Source organism: Anolis carolinensis, unplaced genomic scaffold, assembly GCF_035594765.1.
Source record: "Anolis carolinensis isolate JA03-04 unplaced genomic scaffold, rAnoCar3.1.pri scaffold_18, whole genome shotgun sequence".
Taxonomy (NCBI): domain Eukaryota; kingdom Metazoa; phylum Chordata; class Lepidosauria; order Squamata; family Dactyloidae; genus Anolis; species Anolis carolinensis.
The window spans coordinates 5,667,463-5,685,747 of record NW_026943828.1 but is presented as its reverse complement, the minus strand read 5'-3'; the positions used below and the strand labels follow the sequence as shown (position 1 = coordinate 5,685,747).

The 18,285-nt window shown below is 47.5% G+C and overlaps 4 protein-coding genes across 6 annotated transcripts in view; 2 read left to right on the top strand and 2 right to left on the bottom strand.

Moving 5' to 3' along the window:
- Positions 1–18,285, bottom strand: part of LOC134294681 (loricrin-like) — a 676,447-nt gene that overhangs the window by 223,733 nt on the left and 434,429 nt on the right. The window lies entirely within an intron of this gene.
- LOC134294654 (zinc finger protein 658B-like) overlaps positions 1–18,285 on the top strand; it is a 334,996-nt gene that overhangs the window by 63,899 nt on the left and 252,812 nt on the right. The gene's annotated exons all lie outside the window — the stretch shown is intronic.
- Positions 1–18,285, bottom strand: part of LOC134294687 (zinc finger and SCAN domain-containing protein 2-like) — a 105,977-nt gene that overhangs the window by 7,553 nt on the left and 80,139 nt on the right. Inside the window, exon 1 of one of the 2 annotated variants that reach the window (XM_062966282.1) lies at positions 4,588–4,704. The exons of the other annotated variant lie outside the window; for it this stretch is intronic. The gene's annotated coding sequence lies outside the window, so the exon portion shown is untranslated. Of the gene's footprint in view, positions 1–4,587; positions 4,705–18,285 lie in introns of those variants that run through there. 2 annotated transcript variants of the gene reach the window in all.
- Positions 4,719–17,104, top strand: LOC134294691 (zinc finger protein 239-like). The gene is made up of 2 exons (XM_062966288.1): positions 4,719–5,128; positions 14,928–17,104. Exon 2 carries the CDS (start codon positions 15,187–15,189, stop codon positions 16,042–16,044), a length of 858 nt encoding a protein of 285 aa, XP_062822358.1. The 5' UTR covers positions 4,719–5,128; positions 14,928–15,186; the 3' UTR covers positions 16,045–17,104.

Genomic DNA, 18,285 nt, shown 5'->3' with positions numbered 1-18,285 from the left:
CACTCTAGGATCCCCTGATTCCCATTGGGAGGGGCTGGTTGCATGCTGCAAGTTGGGCTCTGAGGATGACCCGGGAGGGAATCCCACTGGAGCACTGCCACACAACAACATATCTGGGAGTCACCTGGACCCACCTCTGACCCACAAGAAGCACTGCTTGGCTATCAAGCAACAAATAACATCCTACGAAAGAGGACTGGCACACCCTGGGGATCACAACCAGGCACGGTGAAGACATCTGCCCTTGCGCTTGGCTACTCTGCGGCTGAGTACGCATGCCCAGCGTGGAATGCATCTCACCACGTTAAAAGAGGGGATGTGGCTCTTAATGAAACATGCCGCATGAACACAGGGTGTCTACGCCTCACATCGCTGGAGAAAATATACTGTTCATCCGGTATTGCACCACCTGACATCTGCTGGGAAGTAGCAGCCCATAATGAAAGGACCAAGGCAGTGACATCTCTGGCCCATCCTCTGTTCAGATATCAGTCAGTACGCCAAGGCCTTAAATGAAGAAATAGCTTCCTAAGATCTACAGAGATACTCGTAGGAACGCCTCAGCAAGCAAGAGTCCAAAAGTGGCAGGCTAAAACCCGGAACCTCAAGCCATGGTTGATACCGAATGGGAGACTCCCCCTGGGCACACACAAGACGGAGAGACTCAGAAGGCGCTGAACAGACTGCGCTCTGGCACCACGAGACGCAGAGCCAACCTTCAGAAATGGGGCCTCATAGTGGAGTCCACGACATGCGAATGTGGAGGAGAGCAAACCACCGGCCACGGACTCCAATGCGGCCTGAGCCCCACCACGTGCACAAGGGAGGGCCTTCTCACAGCCACACCAGAGGCACTCACTCCAAGGGGCCAGGTTCTGGTCAAAGGACATTTAGTAGAAGGCCAAGGTTTTGTTTACTTCGTGTTTTTAAATCCATGACCACTTGTATTATTTATTATTATTTTATTTACAGTATTTATATTCCGCCCTTCTCACCCCGAAGGGGACTCAGGCGGATTACATTACACATATAGGCAAACATTCAATGCCTTTTAACATAGAACAAAGACAAGACAAACATAGGCTCCGAGCGGGCCTCAAACTCATAACCTCCTGGTCAGAGTGATTCATTGCAGCTGGTTGCAGCTGGCTTGCTCTCCAGCCTGTGCCACAGCCCAGGCCAAATTATCCGGGCCAAATATGGATCCAAATTGCTCAGTGGGCCTCCAGAAAGAGCTCTAGTTCCCACTGAGCAGGAGACACCCCGGCCCTCCCCCACTGACACGCAGGTTACAGGGAGCTCCATGAACACGCAGCCCAGACCCTGCCCGTGTCCTCCACAGACCCCATCCTGTCCCCCACCCTGGGGAAGGAAGGCTTTCCTGCGGGGACAATTTCACCCTAGATGTTCTGTTTCTCCTCCAGAATGGGCATCCCAGGGTTCCTTAATTTGCGTGACCCCACCCACTGCCTCTCCCTCAACCCTTTCCTACCCTTTCCTATGGCACAAACCGGGGAACAAGAGGTTTGGGGAGAATTTACACCACGATTTATAGGAGTTGTACTTGACCATCACCCAGACAGCACTGTCAACTCAACTAATGATGGATCTGGACCACACTTGCCACGGATGATGGGATTTGCGGTACCTTCACTGATACCGTGACCCCCACCAACAACCGACTTCAACTAAACTTGCCACAAAGAAGCCCCTTGACCAACTGGAGATACTGCAGGGGTCAGTGGGAATGGGCCTTGGTTTTGGGAGTTATAGTTCACCTGCAGCCAGAAAGCAGTGAACCCAGCTGAGGTCAGATCTGGGCCACACTTGGCAGACAGGCCCTGAACGGCAAACTCAATTTCACTTGCTACTTGCAACATGTATTTAAGGACTACGAGGATTATGAGCAATTGTTCGTTATAGAATATCCTGCAGCAAAGCCAGTGATTGCCTAATGAAATGTAAGTCAAGAGAACATTACTGTGATTATTGTGTATAAGGTTATGCATTGATTTAATGTTACTACAGTAGCATATCTATTTTATGTATGTTGTTGTTCTTTTTTACACATGGAAATATAGTGCCAGAAACTTATCCCATACTGGAACACTTAAAGGCACTGAGAAGAATCAATCACCTGAAGAAGGTGTTCCAAACACCGAAACAAGGAATACACCTGGGATACCTTGTTGTGCCCTGGTCACCGTGCAGAACACCACCACAAACTCGGATGTGACACCACCACAAACTCTGACACCACTACAAACTCGGATGCCACAGATGGTCCTTCAGGATATGTAGAAGTGACTTTTAAATCATCATATATTGGACTATTCTCCAAGCTAGGTAGAGATCAGAATATCCCCTATACGAAGAGAACCTGTGGGTGTCGTGAGGGAGATGCAGAAGTGGAGGACTCTGAACATTTTTTCTTAAAATGCCCCTACTACACCAGGATTCGATCTCTCTATTTAGACCCTCTGCTGGAGAATCAGACTCACTCAGAGAGTAAGGAGAAATTGTACATCCTTCTACAGGGTTCAGATAAAAACCCCACTTGAAAACTGACCCCTTTTACGCAAAAAGCGCTGGCCATTCGTGAGAAGATGGCAGCTGAGAGCTGATACATTATTGCCATTAACAAAATCCAAACTTAAAATTTTCTATGGACAAGACACTTGTTTTACTTACCCCTGTCCTCGTTCAAACCTTACCTTAGGAAATTACTAATTTTAACCTTTTTTCTCTGTATTTGTCTAGGAGCGGGTTATTAGGCCGCAGGTCGGGATGTTTTGTATCTTTACATGGTTTTATTGTATGTAAGTGTGTACGAATTGTATGTTTTTCATGTTTTGATATGGTCAAAAGCGACTAATCAATAAAGAATTGTATTATTGGACTACAGTAGAGTCTCACTTATCCAAGCTAAACGGGCCGGCAGAAGCTTGGATAAGTGAATATCTTGGATAATAAGGAGGGATTAAGGAAAAGCTTATTAAACATCAAATTAGGTTATGATTTTACAAATTAAGCACCAAAACATCATGTTATACAACCAATTTGACAGGAAAAGTAGTTCAATACACAGTAATGCTATGTAGGAATTACTGTATTTACGAATTTAGCGAGGCTTGGATAAATGAGACGCTACTGTATTGTGTTTATTTTGAGGAGATTGAAGTCTCCCATTTGAAACCTATATGAATACGGACATTTATTCAGGATAGAGACAAGTTGTACCTTTATATTTTGCATATCTTTTTCTTCTATCTATCTATCTATCTATCTATCTATCTATCTATCTATCTATCTATACAGATAATAAAATTGAAAATCTGTTTGTGTGTATGTGGCACAAGTGTCTGCTCACAAAGACAGCCTCCCTCCGGCCTCCACAAACAGACTATAGTTCCCAATGCAGTGGAGCCACCACGTCACTTCCTCACCTGACTTTACGGGTTATAGCGAGTGCCACGAACATGCAGCCCAGAACCTGCCCGTGTCCCCCACAGACACCATCCTGCCCCCCACCCAAGGGAAGCAAGGATTTCATGCGGGGACTATTTCCTCCTAGATGTTGTTTCTCCTCCAGAATGGACACCCCAGGCTTCCTTGATTTGCATGACCCCACCCACCGCCTCTCCCTTGACCCTTTCCTACCCTTTCCTGTGGCACACAGTTCACAGAGGACTTGATCAGCAACAGAACATCCTAGAGAAGTTTGGGGAGAATTCACTCCATGGTTGACAAGAGTTGTACTTGACCGACATCCAGACAGTACTGTGAACCCAACCAAAAATACATCTGGACCACACTGGCCACGCATGACGGGACTTGCAGTACCTTCACTGACTCTGTGACCCCCCTCTGGCAATGGACTGGGACTGGACTTACTTTATTTATTTACATTATTTCTACCCTGCGCTTCTCACCCGCTGGACTCAGGGCAGCTTACAAAACTGGCAATTAATGCCAATACACCATAATACAATAAATAAAACATTACAACGGTTAAATAACATAATGCTATACAAGACTTGGCCCAGAGAAGACCCTTGACCAACTGAAGACCCTGCAGGGATTGAGGGGAACGGGCCTTGGGTTTGGGAGTTGCAGTTCACCTGCAGCCAGAAAGGAGGGAACCCGGATGAGGTCAGGCCTGGACCAGACTTGGCACAGAGGCCCCATATGGCCAGCTGTGCAGGCAGGCCTGGTTCAATAGTAATAATGATAATAATAATGATAATGTCTATTTACATCCCTCTCTTCTCCCTCTCGGGACCCAAGGCGGCTGAGAACATATGAACATCACATAAACAGAGCAGATGGACAATGTAAACACAACGGGAGAGACAGGTGAAGGGAACCCACTGGAGCAGACCTTCAAGCCCGAGAGGCGTCCCGTGGAGACCCGTCTGGGGAGGAGGGCATCCTGGGAGTTGTAGTCCTCCCTCCCTCCCCCCCTCCCCCCTCCGAAGACGGGCCTGGCCTCACACTCGCCCTCCGCGGCCTCACACCCCGAGGCAGGCCGGGCTCCTTCCGCCTCCCCCCCGGGCACCCCAGGCGAGCCTCCCTCTCCCCACAGACCTCTCTCTCCCTCTCTCTCTCTCGGCCTCTCCGTTCTCTTCTTTCCCGCCTCACAGACACAGACCAGGCCTCAGGCCAGGCCAGGCGCCGCCATCTTCCCCCTCCTCATCCTCCTTCCCCGGAGCCCGCCCCCGCCCCCTCCCATTGGCTGAGCCCGGACGCCCCGCCCACCGGAGGCCCCCCATTGGCTGGCTGCCGCTCCTCCTCCTTTGATGGACGGGCGGCAGGGCGGGGCTCCTGAGCAGAGTTGCCCAACGTCACACTTCAAGTCCTGACGGAGTTTCTGGGGGTGAACCGGGCATGTTGGGAGTTGTAGTTAATAATACTTTTCAATAGCCAATAGGGGCCCGCTCGTGGGCGGGGCGTCACGGACTCGGCCAATGGGAGGGCGAGGGGCGGAGGAGGGGCGGGGCTTCTTCCTGGCTGGGCCTGCGCAGAGCCTCTCTCGCCGCCATTGTTTTCTGAGGCGTTTCCTCTGGAGCCGCGAAGGAGGAGAGAGAGAGCGAGAGAGAGAGAGAGAGAGAGAGAGAGAGAGAGAGAGGTTGGTATTTATATTGATATTGATGTTCTATCCGGATTGAGTGTCTCTCGGTCTCCCTTTGGGGAGGGGAGGGGGCGGGGCCTGCCTCCTATCGGAAGAAACGAGGCCTCAATGGCCGCCGAGGCCCCCCCTCCCCTCCCCCTCCCTTTGGACTTGTTTGTTTATGTGTTTATTGTTTACTGCATTTCTATCCCGCCCTTCTCACCCCGAAGGGGACTCACAGCGGCTTAGAAATGATATGATATCAATTTAATGATATAATCATATTATACTATTGTATATACATGTAATATTAATAATAATATTGTGATGTAATACAATGTAATAGTAATTATAATTCACAATTATAATTCTATATTTATATTACATGCCATATTACTAATACTATTGCAATATAGTCGTATGACATAATATATTGTATGTATATAGACTTGTAAACCGCCCCGAGTCCCCTTCGGGGTGAGAAGGCCGGGATAGAAATGTCACTAATAAATAAATATGTGCATACAGTATACTATAATATTAGCATAGCACAATATCAGCATTATCTATTACTCTATTGTACTATACTGCTATATTATTTGCGATATTACATGTAGGTTTCAAAATTAACATAATCAGAGACCGTTCCCGAGATGGTGGGATCTTCTCTCCTGTTATTATTATATAATTCTTTTAATTTAGGTATTAATAAGGTTTTAATTTTTCTATAATATTCCAGTCCCAGCCCATCCATTTCTGGAGTCTTCCCGGCTTTTAAATTATCTATAATTTTTCCAGTCTCTTTTTCTGGAATTAATTGTTCCATAATGAATGTTATCTGTTTCCTGGATCTTTATTTTCCAATATTTCTCAATATATTCCTCTATTTTACTTTTGGAGTTTTCTTTTGCCAAATATAGTTCTTGGTAAGATCTTGGAAAAGTTAATATTTTGTCTTCCATCCTTGTATGATTCTTACCTTCCTTGTCTTTAATGGATGTTATTAATTTTTTCCTTTCTAATGTGTGCTGCCTTGGCTAATAATTTGGAGTTTCTATTACTGTATTCAAAGTATTCTTGTTGTGAATGCGCCTTCGGAGACTGTGAATGATAGTGGTGGGATCAGGAGAGGAAGGAAAAGCCCTCGCGAGGAGGGCTCATTGGAGGATTTGTTTCGGAAAAGGGTCAGGTAGACTGATGGGGAATCTTCTGAGGAGGATTCATGTGGGGATCCTGAGGTGGAAATGGATGCTGGGGAACAGGTGTTAACGGAGGAATTGGGCACGGACTGGGCACGGGCACCGGAGATGCTTGGGGACGAATCAGGGCCCATGGATACTGCTGATGCTGGGGAAGCTTGGGTGTCTTCAGAAGCAGATCCCACTTGGTCTGCTTGGAGGAGTGAGAGGGGGTCCACAGGTGTGGATAGAGTTGGGCACGGGCAGGATGATTGGGACTCTGATGAGGAATTAGGAACGCCTGACCCAAGGGCATTGGCTGTGTGGAGTTCTGATTGAGATTAAGAAGTTGAGATACCTGCTCTTTGGGCGTGGATAGTTTGGACGCCCAGGGAGACCTGGATATATTGGGGTTGTTTGGCCATTATAAATTGCGTGTGGCAAGGTGTTGCTGGGCGCCATTGGGTTTCCTGTGTGTGTTACTGAAGACTGAACTGGGACTTTGCAACGGATGTAAATTTAATCTGGGTTATTCTGCAACGGAGGGCTGGAATTGTGTGGGTTTTCCTGGACTGCACTGTTATTGCTATTTTGTATCAGCTGCTGTTTGCCCTCGTTACTTTGGCTCTTTGTGCCATTTCGTGTTGTGACCTTCTTGGATGACTTCAACCTCTCGGACCTTGGACCGGAACTTGACTCGGCTTTGCTCTTCGCTCTCAATCCGTGGCTTGGCGTCGTTCTCTATTCCGTGGCTGTCTGGTGTTGTTGACTACTACCTTCACTCCTGATACCGACGCTGTCTGCTTATCTCGACTTCGGACCGGCTTGACGACGTTCTCCCGCTCTGCTCCTTTAACTCCTGGCTTGGCGTTTGCTTCTGCAGCAGCTTGGCGCTGCTGGTTTATCCCGACTTCGGACCGGCTTGACGACACTTTCCCGCTCTGCTCCTTTAACTCTTGGTTTGGTGTATGTTCCAGCAGCGGTTGCTGTGAGCTCGCCAGCGTCTCACTGTTTCGCTGTCTTTGCTGCTCTCAGCTGGGAATTCCCTAGCTCAGTTTGTGCGTTTGTTTGTTTTGAACTCCTTTTTGTACTTTTGAGGTTTGGGAAAGGTTTGTGGGCTTCAATACTGCTTGCTTAGTTCATGCCTCCGTTTTTCAGCCCATTGTGAACTTTTGGGTCAAGTTCTAGAACTTTAAGTTTAACCTGGATTATATCTCTGGCTAATCCAGATTATTTGCCAGTTCTTGTTTTTTGGTTTTTTTCCTGCTTGTTCTACTTAATAACACTGAAAGTTAAGTGTTTTAAGTCTTTTTAGTTTGTTGAGCTATTTTTTGGACTGTTGCTTTAACAAACTATTTTGCTCTCTAATTGGCGTCTGACTTTTGACAATTCTCCATTTAAAAATATCAAAATTCTTTGTGCCTTTTCTAACTCTATTTTCTCATTGCTAATGTTTTTATATAGCTTTGTTTATCCTTTTCTAGCATATGTTTCATCTCTAATTCCTTATTCTAATCTTTTTTTCTTGTTTTCTTTAAATTTCGTTGTTTTTTAATAACATTCCTCTGGCTACTGCTTTCATTGTATCCCTTACCATCATAGTGTAGCAATTGATGATGATGATGATGATGATAAAACCTCATTTGTACCCTGCCACCATCTCTCCTAAGAGACTCGGGGCGGCTCACAGAAGCATTCCAAGTGCCCCGCATATAAACAACAATACACAAGTATAAAATAAAGACATAAGTAAAATCAACAGTGCATATAAAATCCCACTAATAAAATTGTAAGAGTATGAAATTATAAAAATCCCTAAAATGCAGTAGAACCTGCAGAAGGCCAGCTAGCTGCCGTAACAGTCCAACTGCGGAGCAGTGCTTCATCAAGCTGAACATAGATTACTCAGGTCAATGGCCAGGGGTCTGAGCAGGTATCCCCGGCTTCACTAACTTTCATTAATTTTCCATATAAATTAATTTTCTTGGGAGAAGGAGAGCAAGAAAAAGGAAGAGGGAGGAAGAATAGAAGGAGGAGAAGAAGGAAGGAAGAAAAGAAGCAGGAGGAGGAAGAATACATGAAGGAGGAGAAGGATTAATTCTTATTTTAAAGGCTCAAATCCAATCAAAGGTTATTTCAGATCACTGTCCAACTACAATAGACATAGAAAAAAGAAGCAGCAGGAGGAGGAATAGAGGAAGGAGGAGAAGGAAGAGAAGAAAAAGGAGTGGGACTAGGGGGGAAGTGTCATGGAGCCAAATCCCAGGGCTGAATTTCCAAGCCCTGAATCTGACTTCATAACATAAATAATCCTGCAAGCACCTGGCGGGAGAAGATAAAGTGAGCCTGGGAACTCAGGCTCGAAAGTATAAACAATCATAGTTGATATAGTGTGTGGGAATGGTAGTAATGTGATCCAGGGGGGTGGGGTTTGATGATGATATTTGCGTGTGGTATTACGTTGCATCAGAAGTGATAAAATTGAGTGTATGTAAACATTAGGTCATTCTCGACTTTTCCAAAGTCATGTATTCTTCAATAAAGATTGGATTTGAGAGCAGCTATCTTTGATCTGCGTTCAGACTGGTCCTTTGAAGTGAGTTTGACATTTAAGTCGAGAATCCCGTTCTCACCCTCCTGCGGAATTCGCAGTGAAGTGATAATGAGTGGAGAAGGAGATCAAAGCCCAAATGGAACAGGGAGGCCTTTGCAAGGGGCCCGGCCGTTGGGAGAAGAGACGCTGCAAGCCATAGCTTCCTCTACGGGGTACCCCAGGCCGGACGGCGTGACCCAGAGGATTCCCAGAGGAGGAAGAGGCATCTCTGCGGCTGCAGAAACCAGTTGGGGATCCGGAGGAAGCATGCCGGAGACCGTGGCCCTGCGGTTATCCATCCTGGAAACAAATTTATCCAGGCTGTCGGAAACCGTGGGGAGGTTGGTGCCACTATTGGAAGAGAACCTCCAAAAGGAGCCCATCCGATATGGCGCCGAGAGAGAGCCAAGTAAAGAAGGAGATTGGAGCCAGAGGGGCCAGCGAGCATCAACGCAGAGTCCCGTGGCGGCGAGGGGCGAGGGAGACGAGGAATATTGGCAGGAGCTGGAGTTCAGAGACAGAATGGCACGCGAAGTGGAGCGCCAGCGAGCTCTGGGAACTCTGAGGCCGCCATCTCCAACAGAGCTCCCAACCCCCCGGATGGGCGTCGGGGTGGAAAGACCACTGGGGCCAGGGATCGGGTCCAGTGGATTAGCAGACGAAGGCGGAGAGGAGCAGGAGATCCAGGAAGAGGAGGAGAATGTGCTGTACGACGAGGGAAGACGAGATGCGGGGGCTACAGCGAGGCCCGTATGCGGATGGGAGGAAGGGCCGACAGCGGCGGCAGAATTTCGGGAGCCGCGCAGAATGACCACCGGAGCGGGGCGCGGCGTATTCAGAGGGGCCGTCCAAGGAAACCCGATGCAACCCTTCCCCATGCCTCCCAGACAGCATCAACGGGCCGCAGAATGGATGCCAAGGAGGGAAGATCTCAAATTAGAATACCGAGGGGAATCAGCTGAATTGAACTTTTTCCTCATCAGCATCAGAGGATACATGGAAGACAACGCACACACATTCCCCTCCGAAGCAAGCAGAGTTCGAGCCATCGGCAACACACTAAAGAGAGGGGCTGCAAGCTGGTATGTGCAACTACATGCCAGACGCGACCCATGCCTGAGGTCAGTGCCCCACTTCCTCGCCGCCCTGGAAAACCGGTTCAGAGACCGGCTAGAGCAATTGAGGGCTCGAGACCAGCTTAAAGGAATAAAGCAGAGGGACAAAACGGTACCCGAGTACGCAGAGGAATTCCTCCACCTCGCGGAAAGGGTACCAGAGTGGTCTGAAGTGACCAAAGTGGAAATATTTAAAGAGGGACTACGCCCCGAGGTTTTCAGCTGGGCAGCGCACAGAGATGACCCCGAAACGCTCCAGGGATGGATTCAACTAGCGGGGCGCGTTGAGTCCACCCTAGCCCAAGTGAAGCGCTTCAGGGGCAGCAGCGGCCAGCAGAGACCGGTGGCGAGAGGCCGAGGAGAAACGAAGAAGCAGGAAAGGTCCGGAGGGAGGCCGGGGATTCCCCCCAGAGGAGACGACAACAAACCTAAACCGGGATGCTTTGTGTGTGGGAAGACGGGCCATCGAGCAGCAGAATGTTGGGCACGGAAGGGGGAGCCGCCAAAACCCTCAAAACCCAAGCCAGCAACCGGGAGGCGTGCGGAGGAGGAGGTGCAAGCCCCAGAATCTTCGGAAAAACTGGTGAGTCGGGACAAACGCATGATAGTAGTGCCAATCTGCATCTCGGGGCTAGAGAATCGGGCCACCTGCAAGGCATTCGTGGATTGTGGTTGTTCTAGGAACATTATAACTCCGGAACTAGCAGGAGCGCTGAAATGCCAGCAGATGGTGCTTGACTCCCCAATTGCATTTTCGCAGCTAGATGGATCAGTTGCTGCTGGGGAAGTATCTACAAAGGAAATAAGGGGGGTTCCATGTAAAATAGGCAAATGGGAAGGAAGAATATCCTTTGTGATAGCCCCTATTGCCACATACCACGTAATATTAGGGATACCATGGCTCGAACAGGCAAATCCTGAAGTAGATTGGAGAGGAAAGAGCCTAGCATTTAAAGAACAGCAGACGCAATGGGAGATAAGCAAAATTGCAGAAGAGGAGGACGAGGGAGATGAAGCGGGCGAAATAGACCCACAGCTGTTGCCACCTGAATACAGAGACTTTGTGGATGTTTTCAATCAGAAAGAGGCAAGTAAATTACCTCCCAAAAGGAATATAGAAGTAGAAATTGAAATAACCCCAGGAGCAAACTTACCAAAACCAAAAGTGTATCCCATGTCTGTGCAGGAGAAGGAGGAATTGAGGAAATATATTGATAAAAACCTGGCGCGAGGCTTCATTAAGCCATCCAATTCTCCTCTCGGGGCCCCAGTGTTATTTAGGAGAAAGAAAGACAACTCCCTAAGATTGTGCATTGATTATCGAAATTTAAATGCAATTACTAAGGACAATAAATACCCTATGCCCTTAGTAAAGGATTTAATTACCGTATTGAAGAAAGGGAGCATATTTACTAAACTGGATTTAATTGAAGCATATCATAAATTAAGAATCAAACCGGAGGATACTTGGAAAACTGCATTTTCCTGCGCATTCGGCCATTTTGAATATAAAATTTTGCCTTTTGGATTAAAAAACGGAGGGGGTTGCTTTATGCAGCTTATAAATGAAATACTACACCCATTGTTGTACAGAGGGGTATTCATATTCCTTGATGATATCTTGATTGTGAGCGAAGATAAGGAAAAGCACGTGAAATTGGTCCGGGAAGTTTTGCAGAGGCTAAGAGAAGCAAAGCTGTACGCAAAACTGTCCAAATGTGAATTTAATAAAACTCAAATTGACTTTCTGGGATATCGGATATCTCCAGAAGGGTTAGCTATGGATCCAGCTAAAGTATCAGATGTAAAAGAATGGGGAGTGCCTCAAACAAGGAGGCAATTGCAATCATTTCTGGGGTTTGCAAATTTTTATAGATCCTTCATAAAAGGCTTCGCGCAAATAACCGCACCCCTTACTGAACTTTTAAAAACAAAAGGGAAAGGGGAGACAGCAAAAGTAAAAGCTCCTGGCGCCAGACTGAGTTGGACGCCAGAATGCCAAAAGGCATTTGAAACCCTAAAGGAATGCTTCACAGAAGGACCCATCCTAAAACACCCCGATATCAGGAGCCCTTTCATAATCCATTGCGATGCCTCAGACTGTGCGTACGGGGCAGTACTATTGCAAAAAGATCAAAATGGGAACTTAAAACCCTGTGGATATTTGTCCCGGAAGTTCAGCGAAACTGAAAAATGTTGGCCAATATGGGAAAAGGAGGCATTAGCCATATTAAAAGCCTTAGAATGCTGGCGACACTTCCTCGAAGGAAGCGGAATCCCATTTGAAATTTGGTCTGACCATAAGAACCTCCAGTATTTAAAGTCTCCTCGAAAATTGTCCCCCAAACAAATTAGATGGGCGCAATACTTCAGCAGATTCGATTTCCAATTAAAGTTTTTTCAAGGGAAGCAGAATGTCTTGGCAGATGCTCTTTCACGCATGCCTCAACATGAAGGCATAACCACAGCAAAAGAGGGGACAATATTCTCTGATAAACAATGGGGATTAGCTGTCAGGACAAGATCGCAAACCCAAAAGGAGAACACGGCTATTGTTGAACTCGAAGGGGAAGATAATTGGGGAAACGAACTGAAACAGTCTTATGAAGGAGATCAGTGGATCGCTTCCAACGCAGAAAAGGGGGAGCAGAAGGGGGGATTTTGGTTTGTAAACAAGAAACTGTATATCCCAGCAATATTAAGAATTAAGATTTTGCACCGTTTTCACAATAACCAGAGCGCTGGTCATACAGGAATTACAAAAACAACAAAGGCAATAGCAAAACATTGTTGGTGGCCAGGAATGAGGAAGGACATAAAGAATCATGTTGTTCAATGTGATGATTGTGCCAGAAATAAATCGAGAGGAGGGAAGCCAATGGGATTATTACAAACAGTAGCGGAACCTACCAGACCTTGGGAATGTGTAGCTATGGACTTTGTGGGGGAACTGCCGGTTAGCAAAGGACATCGTTATATTTGGACAGTATTAGACCTGTTTTCTAAACAGGCCCACTTTATAGCACTGACTCGGGGCGGCTCACAGAAGCATTCCAAGTGCCCCGCATATAAACAACAATACACAAGTATAAAATAAAGACATAAGTAAAATCAACAGTGCATATAAAATCCCACTAATAAAATTGTAAGAGTATGAAATTATAAAAATCCCTAAAATGCAGTAGAACCTGCAGAAGGCCAGCTAGCTGCCGTAACAGTCCAACTGCGGAGCAGTGCTTCATCAAGCTGAACATAGATTACTCAGGTCAATGGCCAGGGGTCTGAGCAGGTATCCCCGGCTTCACTAACTTTCATTAATTTTCCATATAAATTAATTTTCTTGGGAGAAGGAGAGCAAGAAAAAGGAAGAGGGAGGAAGAATAGAAGGAGGAGAAGAAGGAAGGAAGAAAAGAAGCAGGAGGAGGAAGAATACATGAAGGAGGAGAAGGATTAATTCTTATTTTAAAGGCTCAAATCCAATCAAAGGTTATTTCAGATCACTGTCCAACTACAATAGACATAGAAAAAAGAAGCAGTAGGAGGAGGAATAGAGGAAGGAGGAGAAGGAAGAGAAGAAAAAAAGGAGTGGGACTAGGGGGGAAGAAGAAGGGCGAAAAGGTGGCCCCAGGTGTGGCTGCGGGTCAGAAGCGGAGAGGCATCCGTCCCTCCAAGGCCTGGCTTGCGGAGGCCAAGGTGTTGAACCCACAGAGGCCTGCCAGAAGCTGGGGCCCAAAGGGGCCCCCGAAGTGACCTGGGAATGCGTGGCTGGGCAGGAGAGGGTTCAAAGGCCTCCGCCTTTCCCCATAGAAACCCCTTTTCTTTCCTTCCTTCCCTCTCTGGCCGTGTTCCGTCTTCTCTCTCCTTCTCCGCCTTCTCTTCCTTTTGAGTTGAGCTGGGATCACGGTGGCAGCGAGGGCCAGGACCCTTCTTGAGGCAACGAGGCCGCATTTGAGGGAGGGCAAGCTCATGCCTCTCCACTGGTGGGTGCGCTGAGGGAGAAGGGCCTGGCTCCCCTCCCTGTCAGCCTCGACTTCGCTCAGGTGAGCGAGGACGGCAAGGAGGGGGCTGGCGAGGAGGGGGAGCCGGGCACTTTTCCCTCAGCATATCCGCCGGTGGTGAAGAATGGGGACCTCTTTGCCCTTCCTCAAGTAGGGTCTTGTAACCTCAGGGAGGTGCCCACCTTCATTCAGTCACAAGGACAAGGACTGCAAACGGTGAGGGCTGCCCATCAGCAACACTCGCTTCCCTCCCTCACCCGAGTATAAGCCAAGGGGGGCTTTTTCAACATTAAAAACATGCTGAAAAGGCCAGCTTATGCTTGAATATACGGTATTTGTTTGCAGTTCTATCGTTAGTATTACAAACCTTCCTTCTACATCTGTCTTAACCATTTGAGAGTTTGGGGAGATAGAATACCAGGCTATTTCTTTGGGAAGTTCCCTCTGAGGCCAGTTCTTCTCCCAGTCGTTTTTGTTTTCAGCCGTATAGAATCAAGGGATAACATTTCAGGCCATCTGGAGGCCCCTTGAAGTCTTCTTCCCAAAGGCATCCAGGGAAGACCTTTTCTCTCCATGGCCTCGAGTTTTCTTAGGATTTCCTTGAGCCTAGCTAGTTCTTCTTCTGTTGCTGAAAATCTTCCACTGGATGGAGGAAAAAGAGTTGGCAGGAAGGAGACTTTGTGGCTGGAGCTGTGCCTGTCTTTGCATCTCATCATGGGCTCTACCGAGGGAACCATATTTGGGTCTGACCCAGTGGCCCTCTAATATGGGGAAAGGGTTCAGTTCCTTCCGTGATTCCTTCCTTCTCTTATCCTGTCCTTCTGTGTTTCTTCCCTTCCATCTTTCCTTTCTTCTTTCCTTTTTGCTTTGTTTTCCTTGAGCCAGAGGTATGCGGCTTCATGTCTAACCTTTTGCTTCTTCTTTCTTGACCAGGACGTGAGAGTTCTCTGGAGCCACCCCTGCCGTGATGGGAAACGAACCAGCTTCTAGTAGATATTAAGGCATTTGGAAACCAAAGTGCAGTAAGGAAACCAGTCCTCTAGGAAAAAGGATTCCTCTCAAGTGGCTGATCTTGCTGAATCCCTACATTCACTTTGGATTATAGAGTAGAACCATAGAGTTGGAAGAGACTGCATGAGGCACCCAGTCCAGGCCTCTGCCGTGCAGGAAAAGCGCAAAGTACCCCTGACAGATGAGCATCTGGCCTCTGGTTAAAGGATTCCAAAGGAGCCTCCACTACATTTTGAGGCAGAGAGTTCTACTGCTGAACAGCTCTTACAGTCAGGAAGTTCTTCTTAATGTTCAGATGGAATCTACTTTCCTGCAATTTGAACCCAGTGCTGTGAGTAATCAGAAAGGGAAGAACAAGATTCATGTATCCATATTGGAATTAAATGTACATAGCACTGTTGACATGGAGGAGAAAGCATATAAATGTATCGAATGTGGAAAGAGCTTTAGTAAGCATGGAAAGCTGAAGAGACATCAAAGGACTCACACTGGGGAGAAACCCTATAAATGCCTGGAGTGTGGACAGAGCTTCACTCAGAAGGGACACTTACAAACACATCAAAGGACTCACACTGGGGAGAAACCCTATAACTGCCTGGCGTGTGGACAGAGCTTCGCTCATAGTTCAGCTCTACGTAGACATCAAAGGACTCACACTGGGGAGAAACCCTATAACTGCCTGGAGTGTGGACAGAGCTTCACTCAGAAGGGGAACTTATATACACATCAAAGGACTCACACCTGGGAGAAACCTTATAAATGCCTGGAGTGTGGACAGAGCTTTGCTCAGAGTTCAGGACTACGTTCACATGAAAGGATTCACACTGGGGAGAAACCCTATACATGCCTTGAGTGTGGACAGAGCTTTGCTCGTAGTTCAGGATTACGTTCACATCAAAGGAGTCACACTGGGAAGAAACCCTATACATGCCTTGAGTGTGGACAGAGCTTTGCTCGTAGTTCAGGACTACGTACACATCAAAGGACCCACACTGGGGAGAAACCCTATAAATGCCTGGAATGTGGACAGATAGAATGAGGCTTTTAGTCACGTATCCATGTCTGTTGGTTCAGTTGTGTGTCTATGTAGGTAACTCTGTTTCTTATTTCGTTTTGTAGATCACGATTGCCCTTCAGACCTCTCGCAGGTAGGACCACGTGTGCTATAAACATGGAAGATGGTACATGTAGGTTAACAACATGGGTAATGTAATACATTCACACAAGAGACAGGAATGGGGTGTCTGTTTGTTACTACTGTTCAGCTAATGATATGGTCTGATGGAAATATAATAGAACCTGATAAACAACAGTAGGTTGAAATGTAAATGTAACGTAAGCTTTGTTCAAGATGATGAAACTGGGAATTTGGTGTACGTGATGGAAAATAGAGACAAACTCCATCACTGGTTAAAGTGTGTCATACTGGGCAAATGTGCTCTCTAGGCGCATCATCGTAGTAGTAGTAGTTCACTAGCTGCCGGGTGAACTACAGCTCCCACCATGGTGGTCAGTTCCCCCCAAACCCCTCCAGTATATTAAGTTAGTCTTGGTGGTTCTGTGTGCCACGTTTGGTCCCGGTCTATTGTCGGTGGTGGTCCCAGTGTCTCTGGATGCAGGTGAACTATAAATCCCAGTGTCTACAACTCCCAAAGGCCCGCCCAAAGCCTACCAGTCTTCCAAATTGGCCATATCGGGTACGCTTGCCAGGGATATCCGCACCAGGCTTATCTTACCTTTGATACACAAGCACCCAGGCCGTTCAGGAGACTTTTATCCCTCCCTGCTACTTGTGGATACTCATTCAGCTACAACTGACAATGTTGCAAAGTTTTGTGCCTACAAAGTCCGCCAGGGGATGATGGGTCCCAAAAGTGACCCATGTCTCCAGTGATCATCTCTCTTGGTTCTATAACTGGCTGATGGACCTCTGCATTGTATGTTTTGCCGTTTCCCCTTCCGCTCCCCCCCCCCCCCCCCGATTATTGTGCTTTAGTATCTTTATATTTTAAATGTACTAAACGTACCAAGTTTGTATGTAACTGTGACCTTTATGTCCTGTGCTGGTCTATGACCGAAATAAATGATGTGATTTGAAATTTGGTGCAGATCCATTGTTGTTTTCATTCGCAGTGCTCTCTGGATGCAGGTGAACTATAATTCCTATAAATCAAGGTGACTTCCCCCAAAGCCCTCCTGCATTTTTGTTGGTGATGGGGGTTCTGTGTGCTAAGTTAGGCTCAGGGCCATCCGTGGTGGGGTCCAGAGTGCCCTTTGGCTGCGGGTGAACTATAAATCCCAGTATCTACAACGGCTATAAATCAAGGGGAATTCCCCCACAAACCTCCCCAGTATTTTCCTTTGGTCATGAGGGTTCTGTGTGCCAATTGTGGTCCAGATCCATTGTCAGTGGGGGTCACAGTGCTGTGTCTTGATCCAGGGTGAACTACAACTTCCACCATGTGGAGTCAGTCCCACATTGTGGACCTGTGTCTTCAGGGGGAGTGTAACCCCATCTAGCGCAGGCTGTAACCCTATAACCTCTTTGGCCTTCTGACTGACCAGGAGGACCTCCCTCTTGTCTGGATTCAGTTTCAGTCCATTCACCCTCATCCAGACCGTCAGAGCTGCCAATCACCAGTTCAGGACCTGAGCAGCCTCCTGAGCGGGAGGAGGAAAGGAGGAGCGGAGGTGGACGTCACCTGGGAGCACATGACATTGAACTCCAGAACGCCGGATGATCTCTCCCAGTGGCTTCATGTAGATGTTAAACAACATGGGGACAAGACTGAACCCCACAGGACCCCACAAGAGAATGGCCGTGGGGCCGAGCAGGTGTCCCCCAGCAACGCCTTCTGAGAGCGACCTTCCAGGAAGGAAAACTGCCTCCAAACTCTATTCCCGTGAGGCATCCCAGAAGGAGACCGTGGTCTATGGTATGGAAGTCGGAAGTGAGGTCCAGGAGAACCAACGGGGACACCCTCCCCCCGTCCAGTTCCCTGCTGAGATCATCTGCTGAGGAGACAAAGACTGATTCAGTTCCATGACCCGTCCTAAAGCCAGACTGCGCCCGGTCTAGACACTCAGTGTCTTCCAGGAACAACGGGAGTTGCGAGGCCACCACACCTTCCATGACTTTGCCCAAAAAGGGGAGATTGGCCCAAAGTTGACCAACTGAGTGGGGTCCAGGGATGGTTTGTCAACAGTGGTTTCATTACAGCTTTGTTTAAGCCGGCTGGACTCTTGCCTTCTTGTAAGGAGGCCTTAACCACCACCACAC